This window comes from Salvelinus namaycush, unplaced genomic scaffold, assembly GCF_016432855.1.
Source record: "Salvelinus namaycush isolate Seneca unplaced genomic scaffold, SaNama_1.0 Scaffold786, whole genome shotgun sequence".
In the NCBI taxonomy this organism is placed as follows: domain Eukaryota; kingdom Metazoa; phylum Chordata; class Actinopteri; order Salmoniformes; family Salmonidae; genus Salvelinus; species Salvelinus namaycush.
In genome coordinates, this window is record NW_024061515.1 from 96,630 (window position 1) to 115,595 (window position 18,966).

Here is an 18,966-nt window from a genome sequence, read left to right on the forward strand (position 1 = left end):
CTACTTAAATGCACATCCCTACAGTAAAAGCGATGTAGACTGGGAATCTGCCTACATAGATGCACATCCCTACAGTAAAAGCTACGTAGGCTGCCTACATAGATGCACATCCCTACAGTGAAAGCTACGTAGGCTGCCTACTTAGTTGCACATCCCTACAGTAAAAGCTACGTAGGCTGCCTACATAGATGCACATCCCTACAGTAAAAGCTACGTAGGCTGCCTACTTAGTTGCACATCCCTACAGTAAAAGCTACATAGGCTGCCTACATAGATGCACATCCCTACAGTAAAAGCGATGTAGACTGGGAATCTGCCTACATAGATGCACATCCCTACAGTAAAAGCGATGTAGACTGGGAATCAGCCTACTTAAATGCACATCCCTACAGTAAAAGCGAGCTGCCTACATAGATGCACATCCCTAGAGTAAAAGCGATGTAGACTGGGAATCAGCCTACGTAGCTTCTGAAGTGAAAAAATATATCAGAGGTATGTTTTTGCCATTTTAACTTTGTTTTTGATAAGACTCAGAGTTCTGAAAAGGGAAGTTAAAGGAGATTTTAAATATATTATAAATGTTTTGTTTAGATATTTTCACCCCTCCTAACTTATGTCGACTGACTTGGGCTTTCTCCAGCAGAAATCATGTGCCCCTACTGCTGGGTCTGGACCCTGTGACATTTGTACAGTAAAATAGATACATTCCATATGTTTACAAGTAGGTACCAGATAAAGAGAGGACCTTCTTTCATGACCGCAACATGGTCTTTTTAACTTTTTACACCGTTTGCTGAGAAATTGTCCCTGAAAACATGTACAAAATTGAATTATTATTTTCTGGAATTAATATTTGGAATTCTTTAAAGTGCATTAATAAAAGTTACCCATTTCAGTCTCATGAGTACGCTTGTTTATTACCATTCTTGCCCTTGTGTTAGACTGCATATAAGTAAGAACCTGGTAATGGTGGTAGTAGTATTCAAAATGACCATGCCAACTTTACTCTGTTAAAAAAAAAAAAAAAGCTTTTCTCATTGAAGATATATTTGCCTACAGGCCAGTGTCGACTTAGATTGTCTGTAATCAGGAATTGAACATTGATGAAAAGTAACATGTCTGTATTGAGAATTTTTTTTGGTTTCCTTTCACTGGAGCTCTTGAAGAAGGGACACCTCACTTTTTCTTCTTTCCCTTCTTTCCCTTCTTTCCCTCCTTGGACTTGGGCGTCTTGCCTTTCTTATAGGGGCCCAGGCCGCGTCGCACTAATGTTCCCCTCCACCACGACTGGATCTGCAAGTGACAGACAGGGAATAAGAAAATGATTTAGTGTAATGAACAAAAGAAGAGGAGAGTACAGTTGTGAACAAGATGCATGGCATTAAACACTGCACTGCCACTGGATGTGATTGGTTTCCTTGCTGGGCAGGTGGTGGTGATTTATTAAAGATTGTTCAATGATTACCTTGGTGGCTGCGTCTCGCTCCATATGTTCCTTCTCCAGCTTCCTGCGTAGGGCCTCTTTCTCCATCCTGTCCTCGATGACCACCTGCTCAATGTCTCTGTACTGGAACAGAAGAAAGTACAAAGACCGAGTCAATATCCAGAGTACAATTTCTGTTCCATACGGGTATACTTTCTAAAAGCGGCAATTTGCAGTCTATTTTAGTAATAAGCTATGTATGGAAACTCATTACATGGAGCTCCTGATGAACAGTTCTTGTGCTGACGTTGCTTCCAGAGGCAGTTTGGAACTCGGTAGTGAGTGTTGCAACCGAGGACAGACATTTTTACGCGCTTCTGGACTCGGCGGTCCCATTCTGTGAGCTTGTGTGGCCTACCACTTCGCGGCTGAGCTGTTGTTGCTCCTAGACGTTTCCACTTCACAATAAGAGCACCTACAGTTGACCAGTGCAGCTCTAGCAGGGCAGAAATTTGACAAACTGACTTTTTGGAAAGGTGGCATCCTATGACAATTGCACGTTGAAAGTCACTGAACTCTTCAGTAAGGGCCATTCTACTGCCAATGTTTGTCTATGAAGATTGTGTCACAGAACAATGAGACAGATATTTCACCAGATGTGAAGCATCTGCTTGGCGTTTCCACTCAGTACCAAATATGGTAGTGAGAGGAAGCCCACTGACCTGCAGTTGGAGAAGGTGGATTTTGGCCGTCATTCTGCACATTTTCTCCTTGATGAAACATTTGATCTCAATACAGTTTTTTGTTCCCAAAACTACAATCTGTTATGAACAGAGTGGACTATGTTTTGTAGACTTTGCAAAAGGGTAAAAGTTTTTTAAAATTGCGTTGTTTAGGAGTGCAAGGGTGAATTGAGTTATTGCACAGGCGCACTTCACAGAGTAGGCGTTCCCCAACGGAAATATGCAGATGCATGCTAGAACGCGACAATATATTGAAAACGACAGACTGTGGTCTATCTCGGTTTAGTTATAGAATCCACTACTTTGAAGGGGTGTCCACATACTTTTGGCTATGTAGTATACAATTCATTTAAAAGTTTAAAAAACGTATGTAGCAACTGCAGATTTCCCCTTTAATGATCTGAGGACTTGTAATAACAGTTTATTTGCAGGTGGGATGTGCAACTCAATAATAGGACGGTGTTCCTAATGTTTGGTATACTCAGTGTATATCAGGCCTACTATCCTATTCATTACCTAGTGTCAGTGCGTTAAACTGTATACTACAGAAAGAAATGGGTTGTGAGCCATGCAGACCAGGGTTGTATTCATTAGGGCACACCGAAGCACATTATTCAATGGAAAATGAAAACTACTGTTTCTTTTTAGAAAAGTCCAGGTGGTCCCTCCCCATTTCAGTCTGTTTTTCCCTGTTTGGTGCCTAATGAAATCAACCCAGGCTTTGTCCTCACCTTCTTGGCCAGCTCCTGGAGCTGGGAGAGATTGTTAGCTTTGTTGTTCCTCAGGCTGTTGAGCTCCTGCTGCTTGTCCTCCATGTCTCTCTCATAGCGCTCCATCCACACCTCCAGCTTCTCCCCCAGACTCTGAGAGGTGCACACAAACACACAATGTTGCAGCTTCACCTGACAGACAAATATGGCTCTGCTGACGGCCGCTGTCCACTGTTTTGTGGTTCTGAAAGTCAGATTTTGCAGTGATTTGATCTGCAGCTATTCGTGGTGCTAAATCCCAGCTATGGCCGCTATTGCTCTAGAGACAAGGGCTCATCAATTTCTTGTACAGCTCCCACAACGCATTTTTTGTGATTAAAAATGTTTTAATTGCTATTGCTGTCGTAAAGGTTGCCGAACCCTGAATAGGTGCTAGGGATTGATTTGGGATTCTACTATTGCAATAAAATAACAGCATTTAGATGGCAGCTCAAAGAATGTACCAAGTCATCCTACTACACCCAATATACAATATCGGTCAAAAGTTTTAGAACACCTACTCATTCAAGGGTTTTCCTTTATTTTTTAACTATTATCTACATTGTAGAATAATAGTGAAGACATCAAAACTATGAAATAACACATATGGAATCATGTAGTAACCAAAAAAGTGTTCAAAAAAATCAATATATTTTATACTTTAAATAGCCACCCTTTGCCTTGATGACTGCTTTGCACACTCTTGGCATTCTCTCAAACAGCTTCACCTGGAATGCTTTTTCAACAGTCTTGAAGAAGTTCCCACATATGCTGAGCACTTGTTGGCTGCTTTTCTATCACTCTGCGGTCCGACTCATACCAAACCATCTCAATTTGGGTAAGGTCGGGGTTTTTGTGGAGGCCTGGTCATCTGATGCAGCACTCCATCACTCTCCTTCTTGGTCAAATAGCCCTTACACAGCCTGGAGGTGTGTTGGGTCATTGTCCTGTTGTTTTTTAACACTTTTTTGGTTACTACATGATTCCATGTGTTATTTCATTGTTTTGATGTGTTCACTATTATTCTAGAATGTAGAAAATTAGTAAAAATAAAGAAAACCCTGGAATGAGTAGGTATTTTAAAACTTTTGACCGGTACTGTATATGTCACACAAAAGATCAATTATGCTCCTATACACAAGTCATGTCATGCCATTTTCCAACCACCACTGCACACGTACTGTCTGATGTTCCTTGAGGAAAGTCTCCGTCTCCATATGAACTCTCCTCTCCTCCTCCAACCTCTTCTGCTGTAGCTGAGGACAGAGGAACAATGATTACACAGATGCACATATAGTGGTAACCATCTCTGTACAGCCAAACCTCACAGTTACTACAAAGTCTGTAGCCAAGTCACACCAAAGGCTCTGTCCAGAAACACCCCCTAGCCACTTGTGTAGATCTGAAAGGATGGGATAGCTACAAGAAATGTGTAGGTATTAGCAAAAAGCAATACCTACCCAATTCTATGAGATCTTCATGGGTGGACTGGAACAATAATTCATCCCTGGCATTTCATCCACACCAGCCCACATCACTACATGCGCTGCCAACTCACCCCCCCCACACACACCCTGACCCTACACACCCTAATTAGACACTGGGAGCAGTGTTGACACATAACATTTAAATACATATGTGCACTAAGTAATATCATAGGCTAATTAACTTGAGGTTCAACATCAGAGGAAGTGGAAACTCAATACACATTAACTAGATGGCTGTTGCCCACTGGTCAGCCAAAAGCGCATTATAGATTAGTATAACATAGAAATTGCGCAAAACTCTGTATAACAAATCTTAACAGGCCCATGGGCCGCCGGCCATGTCTTTATATAAAAATATATATTTGTGTGTGTGTGTCAATTTCGACCAGCCTACCCAACAACAAAAATGGTCCAGCCCATCTGGCATATGCCAGAATTGCCAATCCGCCACTGCATGAGGCACTTAGACTGCGTTTACACAGGCAGCCCAATTCTGATCTTTTACCACTAATTGGTCTTTTGACCAATAAGATCAGATCTTTGCCACTAATTGGGCAAAAGATCAGATTTGGCTGCCTGTGTAAACACAGCCTTAGGGGCTAGGGGATGATTCTGGACAGTACCACAAAGACACACACCCTGATCTCATCCTCCAGCTGCTTCTCAGAGTGTGTGTTGATCTTCTGTCCCTGGTACACCAGCAGCTCCGCGCTGCTCTTCACATACTTCCTCTCCAGCCCAGTTTTAGCCTTCATCCCCTGTAGCTGGTCCTTCAGGTGGGCAGTCATCTCTTCACGTCGCTAAAGGGACAACATTAAGACAGTTTGGGCAAAGTATTACATAAGTTGCCAATACTTTGTCATGTATTTACCTGAGAATGAAAAACAGGGAGGCACCCCGATTTTCAAAGACATCGACGTCTGACACCCTCAAGGAACTTGGAGCACCACCAAGAGTCAGTCAATGTGTAGCCTAATTCTAATCTTGCCCATTACTAGATTGAAAATCATATCGGGCACGTGAAGGAATGTGTCTCCGTTGTCTTCCTCAGTTATGGTACCTGCAGCTCCAGAGTTTTTTCCTTGCGGATGTCAAGCAGCTGTCTCTGAAGAGCTTTGATCCTCTGCTGGCTGCCCTCCTCCCTGCAATACACACAGACAGCAATCAGGCTCAATGTGTAAGTGTGAGTAGACCTTGGCATTCTCTCAACCAGGTTCATGAGGTAGTCACCTGGAATGTATTTCAATTAACAGGTGTCCCTTGTTAAAAGTTAAATTATTGAATTTATTTCCTTCTTATTGCATTTGAGCCAATCAGTTGTGTTGTTTCAAGGCAGGGGTGGTATACAGATGATAGCCCTATTTGGTAAAATACCAAGTCCATATTATGGCAAGAACAGCTCAAATAAGCAAAGAGAAACGACAGTCCATCATTAAGACATGAAGGTCAGTCAATGTGGACATTTTCAAGAACTTTGAAAGTTTCTTCAAGTGCAGTTGCAAAAACCATCAAGCGCTATGATGAAACTCTCTCTCATGAGGTCTGCCACAGGAAAGGAAGACCCAGAGTTACCTCTGCTGCAGAGGATAAGTTCATTAGAATTACCAGCTTCAGAAATTGCAGCCCAAATAAATGCTTCAGTGTTCAAGTAACAGACACATCTCAACATCAATTGTTCAGAGGAGAATGTGTGAATCAGGCCTTCATGGTCGAATTGCTGCAAAGAAACCAATACAAAAGGACACAATAAGAAGAGACTTGCTTGGGCCAAGAAACACGAGCAATGGACATTAGACCAGTGGAAATGTGTCCTTTTGGTCTGATGAGTCCAAATTTGCAAACTTTTTGGTTACAACCGCCGTGTCTTTGTGAGACGCGGAGTAGGTGAACGGATGACCTCCGCATGTGTGATTCCCATTGTGAAGCATGGAGGAAGAGGTGTGATGGTGCTTTGCTGGTGACACTGTCAGTGATTTATTTAGAATTCAAGGCACACTTAACCAGCATGGCTATCACAGCATTCTGCAGTGAAACACCATCCCATCTGGTTTGCGCTTAGTCCCACTATCATTTGTTTTTCAACAGGACAATGACCCAACACACTTCCATGCTGGGTAAGGGCTATTTGACCAAGAAAGAGAGTAATGAAATGCTGCATCAGTTGACCTGCCTCCACAATCACCCAATCTCAACCCAGTGGTTACTACATGATTCCATATGTGTAATTTCATAGTTTTGATGTATTCACTATTATTCTACAATGTAGAAAATAGTAAAAATAAAGAAACCCTTGAATGAGTAGGTGTGTCCAAACTTTTGACTGGTACTGTAAGTATTCAGACTCTTTACTCAGTACATTGTTGAAGTACCTTTGGCAGCGATTCCCACAGCATGATGCTGCCACCACCATGCTTCACTGTAGGGATGGTGCCAGGTTTCTTCCAGACATGGCACTTGGCATTCAGGCCAAAGAGTTCAATTTGGTTTCATCAGAGCAGAGAATCTTGTTTCTCATGCTCAGAGTCCTTTAGGTGCCTTTTGGCAAACAGGCTGTCATGTGCCTTTTACGGAGGAGTGGCTTCCGTCTGGCCACTACCATAAAGGCCTGATTGGTGGAGTGCTGCAGAGATGGTCGTCCTTCTGGAAGGTTCTCCCATCTCCACAGAGGAACCCTGGAGCTCTGTCAGAGTGACCATCGGGTTCTTGGTCACCTCCCTGACCAAGGCCCTTCTCCCCCGATTGCTCAGTTTGGCCGGGCGGCCAACTCTAAGAAGATTGTTGGTGGATCTAAACTTATTCCATTTAAGAATGGAGGCCACTGTGTTCTTGGGGACCTTCAATGCTGCAGAATTTTCTTTGGTACCCTTCCCCAGATCTGTGCCTTGACACAATCCTGTCTCGGAGCTCAACGGACAATTCCTTTGACCTCATGGCTTGTTTTTTCTCTGACATGCACTGTCAACTGCGGGACTTTATATAGACAGGTGTGTGACTTTCCAAATCATGTCCAATCAAATGAATTTACCACAGGTGGACTCCAATGAAGATGTAGAAACATCTCAAGGATGATCAATGATAACAGGGTGCACCTGAGCTCAATTTCGAGTCTCATGTCAAAGGGTCTGAATACTTATGTAAAAAAGGCACGTTTTTTTATTTTTATAAACAAAATAAAAAAATTGTTCACGTCATTATGGGGTATTGCGTGTAGATTGAGGATTTTTTAAATTTAGAATAAGTCTAACGTAACAAAATGTGGGAAAATCAAGGGGTCTGAATATTTTCCAAATGCCTTGCACAGTGCTTATTCTACATTTTATTCTGTTACTGCCTGAATTCAAAATGTATTAAATAAATAAAAATTCTCACGATGTACACACAATAACCCTTTATTTTTTTTTATTTTTTTTGAAATGTTGGCAAATGTATTTAAAATTACACCTACTCATTCAAGGGTTTTTCTTTGTTTTTACTATTTTCTACATTGTAGAATCATTTTGAAGACATCAAAACTATGAAATAACACATATGGAATCATGTAGTAACCAAAAAAGTGTTAAACAAATCATTTGAGATTCTTCAAATAGCCACCCTTTGCCTTGATGACAGATTTGCGCACACTTGGCTTTCTCTCAACCAGCTTCATCTGGAATGCTTTTCCAAAAGTCTTGAAGGAGTTCCCACATATGCTGAGCACTTGTTGGCTGCTTTTCCTTCACTCTGTGGTCCGACTCATCCTAAACCATCTCAATTTAGTTGAGGTCGGGGGATTGTGGCGGCCAGGTCATCTGATGCAGCACACATCACTCTCCTTCTTGGTCAAATAGCCCTTACACAGCCTGGAGGTGTGTTGGGTCATTGTCCTGTTGAAAAACAAATGATAGTCCCACTAAGCCCGGGTGGCAGGTAGCCTAGTGGTTAGAGCGTTGGACTAGTAACTGAAAGGTTGCAAGATCGAATCCCCGAGCTGACAAGGTAAAAATCTGTCGTTCTCCTCCTGAACAAGGCAGTTAACCCACTGTTCCTAGGCTGTCATTGTAAATAACAATTTGTTCTTAACTGACTTGCCTAGTTAAATAAAGGTTCAATAAAAAATATGTATTATTTTGACCTAAATTGCTTTTGTTTTAGAGATGAGTACTGAATTGGATTTAAAATTGTCCCATACAATAAGGGGATCTTCTATACCTATTAGAGGTCGTCTGATTAATTAGGGCCGATTTCATGTTTTCATAACAATCGGTAAATCAGCAGCATGCTCGTAAGCATTCATTCAAACAGCACTTTCCTGCATTTTCCAGCAGCTCTTAGCAATGCTTGAAGCACAGTGCTGTTTATGACTTCAAGCCTATCAACTACCGAGATTGGGATGGGAATACTAAAGTGCCTATAAGAGCATCAAATAGTCTAAGGTACATTAAATACAAATGGTATAGAGAGAAATAGTCGACGCGTCATAATTCCTATAATAACTACAACCTAAAACTTCTTAACTGGGAATATTGAACCACCAGCTTTCATATGTTCAGAGCAAGGAACATAAACGTTCGCTTTTTTACATGACACATATTGCACTTTTACTTTGTTCCCAACACTGTGTTTTTGCATTATTTAAACCAAATTGAGCATGTTTCATTATTTATTTGAGACTACATAGATTTTAGTTATGTATTATATTAAGTTAAAATAAAAGTGTTAATCTAGTATTGTTGTAATTGTTATTATTACATACACACACATATATATATATATATGTATATATATATATAAAAATCGGCCGATTTAATCGGTATCAGCTTTTTTTGGTCCTCCAATAATCGGTATCGGTGTTGAAAAATCATAATCGGTCGACCTCTAATACCTATGTTTTGTCGGAAATAGTCAGTTATAAATACTTCTGTTCTAGTTAAAAACAAGTTGTCATCCATTAGGCTTTAACTACATTTTCAATATCCTCGCCCACGTGGAAATTCTGTAAGAGTAATATATATGCCAATTATTTGATGCTCCGACTGCAATCTGTCCCCTATCAACACTAACTTTTGGTGCCAGAGAGAAAGTAGTCAAGACGACTAAATTGATTGAGCCTCTGCCATGTATATCTCACTAGGTCAGGATATTTAAGCCTCCATATAGCCACTAGTTCCAATATATCCATGATATTCGGGATTTCCTTAAGTGTATGAAGGGGATAGTTTGTAGTGTCATTTCCTTTACGGTCCATAGCGGTATTTAAAACCGTAATATAATCTCCCACCATGATAATACAGTCTTGTATAGCTTGTATGGTTGATAAACTATTATATATATTTTCAAAGAAGCGTGGATCATCATAATTTGGTCCGTAAAGGTTAATGAGCCATATCTGTTTATGGTCCAATAACATATTTACATTCACCCATCTACCTTGATGATCTGTTTGGACAATTTGCACATTCGGATCAAAATTACTGTTAATTAATATCATTACCCCTTTCGAGTTTCTTTGCCCATGGGAGAAATATATTTCGCCTCCCTAGTCCTTTTTCCACACAACTTCATCTAAAATAGTTGAATGAGTTTCCTGTAAACAATATATATTAAACTTCTTCTCTTTTAGCCAGGTAAATACTGATCGTCTTTTCTTATTATCTGCTAAGCCATTCATTATAACTGGCTATACTTATTTCACCATTTACCATATTGAGATACAAGTTTCAAATCTATTTATCATAATATATGTTTGTAAACTCACCATTTAAAAGTACCATAGTGATTGAGTGTCCATATAGCTATACCATGATATTTGCATTGCTACTAAGTAAACCTCCAATTGTTCCCCACTATTCAGTTGTTCCATCACTGAGCCCAACTCAAGAAAGAACTTGATATACAGTTGAAGCTGTTTGAGAAGGCATGCAAAACGTAGCAATAATAGGGAGATTTGATTAACCATTGTCACGTCCTAGCTGATGAAACTCAGCTACACCCCAACGGTCCCCCGTTGTGACCATATTCCCAAGCATCTCTGTGTTGTCAGACCTTTGCCACCAGGGCCACAATAATATGCCCCCTCTCTGATTGTCCGAGTGTGACCCCCTCCCCATTGGTTACTGCAGCTAGTGTTGCCAGCACTGCCACTGTCTGGGTGGGGACACCCCACTGGAATCTCCACCAGTTAGGTACAAGGTCTTCAAGGTTCTCATTAGCAGCTTTGAGAATTTCCTTGTATATTATGCTCTCCCATCAGGGGGATTTGGCTTTGTAGGACCAACCCTGCCAGGCAGGCTCAGAATCTTGAGTGTGTCGTGCTGCTTTAGTAGGTCTCAGACCACATTCATCTTTCTGATTTGGCTGCGTATAGGCTACTTACGGTAGGTCCATAAAACAGATAAGGACTTCTCCTTAGCGTATGGGTCGCTCAGGTATAGGGTTGGGTATAGGCCAATAAATAAATCAACTACATGTATAATATATTTTAAAATGTATATCCCACATCTGCACAAAATTGAAAGCTCTCATAACCCCTGCTCACAAGCACACATGGGCTCTGGGATTTGCAACCACTATCCTTTTTCACTGACTCAACTCCACACTTTTTCAAACACAAAAACACACACCCCACCTTCCATCACAATACTCCTGCACATACCCACATACTGTGTCCTCTGTGTTTTATCTCTTCCATGTTGATTCAGTACTTTTGTGTTCCAGTTCCTTGTATTTTAAGATGTACAATTTAGTTAATTATCCTTTCTTCAATGCTATCTTATCAATTCATAAAATACAATAAATGGAAAGTCTAATACTAATTATTTTTCCAACATTCCCTACCTAGAATGGTATAGTGTAGTTGTAGTTTATTTATTTAAATTGTTGTATTTTATTGCTTTTCTAGATATTTTTTTAAATTACAATCCCGACCATGGCTAATATTGAGTGTTCCATTATTAGAATCCTCTATGGGAACTTTGTAATATTTAGAATAGCCATGGAGTAGTCTGTGTCTCGGAACATTTGGTTATCAATATACAGTTTATCGACTACGAGAGCTACACTTTTCCTTTTTAATATCTTCTCCTTGAAGATTGGGTACAGAGCTTTGCGCCGTTCTGCAATTTCCTTCGGAACTTATCATTCATGCCTATTTTCATGCCAGTGAGTCTTTTACCCAGGCTTTCAACCATTATTTTATCTTTAAAGAAAGCAAATTTGGCAAAGATTGAGCGCTCATATCTCGGGTCCTCTCTGTCCGAAACAGTGTACACGTTCAAGTTGGATTTTGTCAACAGCTTCGCGTGGGTTCTGAAGCGCTGTAAGAAGGAATTCCTTCACCACATTTTCAGGAACTTCTCCTTTTTCTTGGATAGCAGTAAGTACCATATTTTCTCTCATAGATCTATTCTGTATGTCAAGTAAGGCTTCTCTCAGAAAGATGTTCTCCTTTAAGTTCATTTAACGTCCATTTCAATCTTATTGACTGTCCCTTTAAGCTTGTTTGTTTCTTTCTCCATTGTCGCAGCTTTTTCGTCACTCGTCTCGAGGCTCGCCTTCAACTCCTTTATATCTTTCCTAACTAATTCAAGTATGCAGTTTGTCGTCGATCGATTTTAACAGATTGGTTTCCACCCTTACCATTCCCGGTAGTGAAAAGCATAAATCGTCTGTGTCCGTCAGTCTCATTTTCTTTTGGAGATTGGTTCTCCTTGTTTACTCTGTCATCTTTGGTGTTGCTTGTTGTTGTAATATTTGTCGATACATTTCTTAAGCCTGATGAGTTGTTTTGTGTTATCCAGATTGAAGGTTATTACCCACGAGTATGTAAAGTTCTAATATTTAGTCTTACAGATATTGAATATTATGATTTTATCTTGAGGCAATCTGCACCGCTGTGTAGAGTCTGCCATCTTACCTCCGTTCCCATCTAGTGGATTTTTTTTTAACATCGGCTATTTCTTTTCACTTTGTCATACAGGCCAGGAATATGGAGTGAATGCAATGTTGTTGATATCTTTGTATTTCCAAGTATTGGGATCATGTTATGGGTATGCTTGTCACCGGCAGGAACTGAGGAGTTTGTTAGGATCAAAATAAATATGAAAGAAGAAAAGCCCAGTTAAAAAGTTACAGAGAAACCCACCTCAGTCTTCTGTGAACAACTACACACATTTTTATGCAAAAGACACCAGAAGGGCTTTCCAAGAGGTGTTGACTGTTCCTGAGTGGTCTAGTCTCAGTCCTGACTTAAATCTGCTTAAAAAAAATCAGAGACGAGGTTTAAATATCGCTTTCTGTCAATGATCCCCAACCAAATGTAATGAACTTTCTCAATTTTGACAAAAAAAATGGATATATTTTGCCCTAAGAGTTGTGCAAAGTTGGTAGAATTCACAGCTGTAATGTCTGCCAAAGGTGCTTCCACCAAGTATTTAAGATTTACGTCGGCCTCAGCCCGATCAAATCCTGCCAGTCTGCACAGCGCGATATCAACCCAGAGCATATCGGACTGATTTTTCACCACCACATCTCCGGATTCCTACCGCAAGCTCTGAAACTTTACACCGGATCATCGCAGCTAGCTAGCTGCTATCCGAGTGGCTACAACTGGCTAACGTTTCTGTCCCGAAGCAAGCACCAGTTAGCCTGGAGCTAGCCTCGAGCTAGGCCCATCTCCTGGCTAGCCGCAGAGATCCATCAGTCAATTCCTGGGCTACAATACCTCTTTTGCAAATTGGCCTGGACCCCTTTACTGCCGACACCGATCCACGCTGATCCATTACAACTGGTCTGCCGACGTAACCGTCCGAGGGGGTTTCTACAGGCTCTTCCGTTGCGACGTCCCCCTGAGGCCCATCTGCTAGCCTGCTAGCCCCGGCCTGCTAGCTGCCTGAATTGCCGTGTCTTCAGCTCGCCAAGTTACTCAATGGACCCTATGATCACTCGGCTACACATGCCTCTCCCTAATGTCATTATGTTGGTTAGTGATTATTGTCTTATTTCACTGTAGAGCCTCCAGCTCTGCTCAATATGCCTTAGCTAGCCCTTTTGTTCCACCCCTCACACATGCGGTGACCTCACCTGGCTTAAATGGTGCCTCTAAGAACAAAACCTCTCTGATCGTCACTCAATGCCTAGGCGTACCTCCACTGTACTTACATCCTACCATACCCTTGTCTGTACATTATGCCTTGAATCTATTCTTCAGCGGCCAGAAATCTGCTCCTTTTACTCTCTGTTCCAAACACACTAGACGACCAGTTCTTTTAGCCTTTAGGCGTACACTTATCCTACTCCTCCTCTGTTCCTCTGGTGATGTAGAAGTTAACCCAGGCCCTGCAGCCCCCAACATCACTCACATTCCCCATGCGCTCTCATTTGTTGACTTCTGTAACCGTAAAAAACCTTGGTTTCATGCATGTTAACATTAGAAACATCCTCCCTAAGTTTGTTTTATTCACTGCTTTAGCACACTCCGCCAACCCGGATGCCCTAGCTGTGTCATAATCCTAGCTTAGGAAGGCCACCAAAAATCCTGAAATTTCCATCCCTAACTATAACATTTTCCGACAAGGTAGAAGTGCCAAAGGTGGCGGAGTTGCAATCTACTGCAGAGAGAGCCTGCAGAGTTCTGTCATACTATCCAGGTCTGTGCCTAAACAATTCGAGCTTATACTTTTGAAAATCCACCTTTCCAGAAACAAGTCTCTCACCGTTACCGCTTGTTATAGACCCCTTCAGCCCCCAGCTGTGCCTTGGACACCATATGTGAATTCATCGCCCCCATCTATCTTCAGAGTTCGTACTGTTAGGTGACCTAAACTGGGACATGCTTAACACCCCGGCCGTCCTACAATCTAAGCTAGATGCTCAATCTCAATCTCACACAAATTATCAAGGAACCTACCAGATACAACACTAAATCCGTAACCAACCTCTTAGATATCATCCTGACCAACTTACCCTCTAAATACCTCTGCTGTCTTCAACCAGGATCTCAGTGATCACTGCCTCATTGCCTGCGTGCGTAATGGGTTCACGGTCAAACGACCACCCCTCATCACTGTCAAACGCTCCCTAAAACACTTCAGCGAGCAGGCCTTTCTAATCAACCTGGCCCGCGTATCCTGGAAGGATATTGACCTCATCCTGTCAGTAGAGGATGCCTGGTTGCTCTTCAAAAGTGCTTTACTCACCATCTTAAATATGCATGCCCCATTCAAAAAATGTAGAACTAAAAACAGATATAGCCCTTGGTTCACCCCAGACTTGACTGCCCTTGACCAGAAATGTGCATCCTGTAGCACTAATTCCAAAAAGTTTTGGGACACTTAAGTCCATTGAGAATAAGAGCACCTCCTCCCAGCTGCCCACTTCACTGAGGATAGGAAACACTGTCACCACCGTTAAATCTCCGATAATCGATAGTTTCAATAAGGATTTTTCTACTGCTGGCCATGCTTTCCACCTGGCTACCCCTATTCCGGCCAACATCTCAGCACCCCCTGCAGCAACTTGCCCAAGCCCCCCCCCTCGCCGCCTCCCCCACCCAAATACAGACAGCTGATGTTCTGTAAGAGCTGCAAAATCTGGATCAAGTTTATTTTATATAGCCCTTCGTACATCAGCTAATATCTCGAAGTGCTGTACAGAAACCCAGCCTAAAACCCCAAACAGCTAGTAATGCAGGTGTAGAAGCACGGTGGCTAGGAAAAACTCCCTAGAAAGGCCAAAACCTAGGAAGAAACCTAGAGAGGAACCAGGCTATGAGGGGTGGCCAGTCCTCTTCTGGCTGTGCCGGGTGGAGATTATAACAGAACTATGCCAAGATGTTCAAAAATGTTCATAAGTGACAAGCATGGTCAAATAATAATCATGAATAATTTTCAGTTGGCTTTTCATAGCCGATCATTAAGAGTTGAAAAACAACAGGTCTGGGACAGGTGGCGGTTCCATAACCGCAGGCAGAACAGTTGAAACTGGAATAGCAGCAAGGCCAGGCGGACTGGGGACAGCAAGGAGTCACCACGCCCGGTAGTCCCGACGTATGGTCCTAGGGCTCAGGTCCTCCGAGAGAAAGAAAGAGAGAAGGAGAAAATTAGAGAGAGCCAAGATTTTCAAAATGTTCATAAATGACAAGCATGGTCAAATAATAATCAGGAATAAATCTCAGTTGGCTTTTCATAGCCGATCATTAAGAGTTGAAAACAGCAGGTCTGGGACAGGTAGGGGTTCCGTAACCGCAGGCAGAACAGTTGAAACTGGAATAGCAGCAAGGCCAGGCGGACTGGGGACAGCATGGATCTCTACAAATCAGCTGGGCTAGACAATCTGCACCCTCTCTTTCTAAAATGATCTGCCGAAATTGTTGCAACTCCTATTACTAGCCTATTCAACCTCTCGTATCGTCTGAGATCCCCAAAGATTGGAAAGCTGCCACGGTCATCCCACTCTTCAAAGGGGGAGACACTCTAGACCCAAACTGTTATAGACCTATATCCATCCTGCCCTGCCTTTCTAAAATCTTCAAAAGCCAAGTTAATAAACAGATCACTGACCATTTCAAATCCCACCATACCTTCTCCACTATGCAATCTGGTTTCCGAGCTGGTCATGGGTGCACCTCAGCCACGCTCAAGGTCCTAAAAGATATCATAACCGCCATCGAAAAAAGACAGTACTGTGCAGCCGTCTTCATTGACCTGGCCAAGGCTGTCGACTCTGTCAATCACCGCATTCTTATCGGCAGACTCAATAGACTTGGTTTCTCAAATGACTGCCTCGCTTGGTTCACCAACTATTTCTCTGATAGAGTTCAGTGTGTCAAATTGGAGGGCCTGTTGTCCAGACCTCTGGCAGTCTCTATGGGGGTGGCACAGGGTTCAATTCTCGGGCCTACTCTTTTCTCTGTATATATCAATGACGTCGCTCTTGCTGCTGGTGATTCTCTGATCCACCTCTACGCAGACGACACCATTTTGTATACATCTGGCCCTTCTTTGGACATTGTGCTAACAAACCTCCAAACGAGCTTCAATGCCATACAACACTCCTTCCGTGGCCTCCAACTGCTTTTAAATGCTAGTAAAACTAAATGCATGCTCTTGAACCGATTTCTGCCCGCACCCTCCCGCCCGACTAGCATCACTACTCTGGACGGTTCTGACTTAGAATATGTGGACAATTGCAAATACCAGGTGTCTGGTTAGACTGTAAACTCTCCTTCCAGACTCACATTAAGCATCTCCAATCCAAAATTAAATCTGGAATCGGCTTCCTATTTCGCAACAAAGTCTCCTTCACTTATGCTGCCAAACATACCCTCGTAAAACTAACTATCCTACCGATCCTTGACTTCGGCAATGTCATTTACAAAATAGCCTCCAACACTCTACTCAGCAAACTGGATGTAGTCTATCACAGTGCCATCCGTTTTGTCACCAAAGCCCCATATACTACCCACCACTGCGACATGTTTGCTATGCTCTCGCTGGCTGGCCCTCACTACATATTTATTTTTGGGGAAAATGTTCTATAACTTTCTTTCACTTTGAAAATGTGGAGTAGGTTGTGTAGATCTATCGGAAAAAACATCAAATGTAATCCCTTTTTAGATTGAATTTTAAGGCAGACACTGTATGCAAGTCCTATAATAAGCAAAGACAAATTATAGCTCTGTTTTCAATCAAAATAAAACAGGCTCATAGAAATGGCTGGAACGGTATCATACACATCCATGCGTTTGATACCATTCCATTTACAACATTCCAGATATTATTACAAGCCACCCTCCCCTCAGCAGCCTCCTCTTTGTGTGGGTTTTGAAAGAATTTGACTATTGCCTGCACAGACAATGAATTATTAGCCTACATATTCATATTGACCATAACCTGACCTGATTATTATGTCCTGGAGGTTGGCCTTCCTTCTTTTCTCTTCTCCCACAGCGAAAAGCAAGCTGTGAAAGGTCCCTTTCTCTTGCAGCTCTGCCAACACATCAGCAATCACGTGAGCCACAAACTGACTGTATGCCAGGAAGACAGAGAGAGAGAGAGAGAGAGAGCATGATCGTTATGTATGAGGTAGATGGCATACAGGGTACTTTTTGGATTCACAGTTAATACAGTCTGCTCTGCACCTTGGAAATGTTTGACAAATGTAAACAATGGCAATGTGTTTAGTTCAGTGGTTGACCTGAAAAAGATCCCAATGAAAAGTTGTCTCGTGTGCATAATAAATCATAATACATCTCTGTTTGAAGCACAGAGTTGTGGGCTTCTATTTTATTAAATTGTCTGGAACCTAGCTCTGGTCCAAGTCGGAACGTGCACTAAAGCCCCGAACAAGAGCTATCTGGAACCCACCTGTCTCTCTGCACCTTGGCCAGGTTGTCAGGGGACAGTGGGTTCTCCTCTAGTGTGCGGTTCAGTTCCTTCTGGGATCTGTGCAGCTCACGGGTGGCATCTGACAGTCTCCCAGACTCTCTCTCAAACTGACGGGCTGCTTTCAGGTTCTGCTCTGCCCCTTTCTGCTGTTCAAGGACCTGTGCAATGTCGGCTGACACAAACTTCCACAAAAACATATGAATACGGGCTGAATAGGAGAAAATTACAGCTTAGATAGCAAGCATACCATTCATTTGCTAAAGACGCTTCATCGCTTGAAAAAGCCAACTGACATTAGCTCCGCGTATAATGTTAGCTGAGGATAATCAGATAATACCTTATCAGCTTCTGGACGACCCCTGTAGGTGTCGGGCATGATGTGACCCAGCACTGACAGCTGTGCCTCACAGTCCTGGAGCACTGTACACACTCTGAGCAGCTCTACCCCAGACAAAGGAACCGACATCCTGATGGTCTGTGAACACTGAATTCGAGCGAAATTAGCCAAGCAATTTACAACATCACCTATCTAGCTAGCTACTAACGATACCGTTTTCTAACTGTGACATTTTTGTGTTAGAAAATATCCTGGGCAAAATGCTCAATAACACAATCAACAGATTCGTAGCTAGGTATATTTCTTATGTGTCTTCACGGAACGTGTTGAAGTTTACTTGCTATATTTATGGACAATAAAAGGCCAGTAGTTTAACTAGAGCATAGTTGAGCTAGTCTAGCAGCACACTTGGTAGTTTACCCCGGTTACCCTGGTAACGCACAACGATTATAACAGAACATTGCCAAGATGTTGTAATGTTCATAAATGACCAGCATGGTCAAAAAATAATAATCACAGTAGTTGTCGAGGGTGCAACAAGTCAGCACCTCAGGAGTAAATGTCAGTTGTCTTTTCATAGCCGATCATTAAGAGTATCTCTACCGCTCCTGCTGTCTCTAGAGAGTTGAAAACAGCAGGTCTGGGACAGGTAGCACGTCCGGTGAACAGGTCAGGGTTCCATAGCCGCAGGCAGAACAGTTGAAACTGGAGCAGCAGCAAAGCCAGGTGGACTGGGGACAGCAAGGAGTCATCATGCCAGGTAGTCCTGAGGCATGGTCCTAGTGCTCAGGTCCTCCGAGAAAGAAAGAGAGAATTAGAGAGAGCATACTTAAATTCACACAGGACACCGGATAAGACAGGAGAAG

The 18,966-nt window shown here is 42.3% G+C and overlaps 1 protein-coding gene across 1 annotated transcript; it reads right to left on the minus strand.

The window, feature by feature from the left end:
- Positions 1–896: 896 nt before the first annotated feature.
- Positions 897–18,613, minus strand: LOC120042815 (dynein regulatory complex protein 9-like). Its single transcript, XM_038987625.1, has 9 exons — positions 18,101–18,613; positions 17,743–17,945; positions 17,274–17,402; positions 5,463–5,544; positions 5,041–5,202; positions 4,097–4,171; positions 2,898–3,029; positions 1,466–1,567; positions 897–1,293 (listed from the first exon to the last, which is right to left on the minus strand). Exons 1-9 carry the CDS (start codon positions 18,227–18,229, stop codon positions 1,177–1,179), a joined length of 1,131 nt encoding a protein of 376 aa, XP_038843553.1. The 5' UTR covers positions 18,230–18,613; the 3' UTR covers positions 897–1,176.
- Positions 18,614–18,966: the final 353 nt, after the last annotated feature.

What these genes read in the sequence shown, in the direction of transcription:
- LOC120042815 (XM_038987625.1), bottom strand. Translation starts at nt 18,229, where the DNA reads ATGTCGGTTCCTTTGTCTGGGGTAGAGCTGCTCAGAGTGTGTACAGTG. An exon ending in AGCTGGAGGATGAGATCAGG is followed by an intron (nt 4,172 to 5,040) that starts GTGTGTGTCTTT and finishes CTCTGTCCTCAG; the next exon opens with CTACAGCAGAAGAGGTTGGA. An exon ending in AGCGAGACGCAGCCACCAAG is followed by an intron (nt 1,294 to 1,465) that starts GTAATCATTGAA and finishes TGTCACTTGCAG; the next exon opens with ATCCAGTCGTGGTGGAGGGG.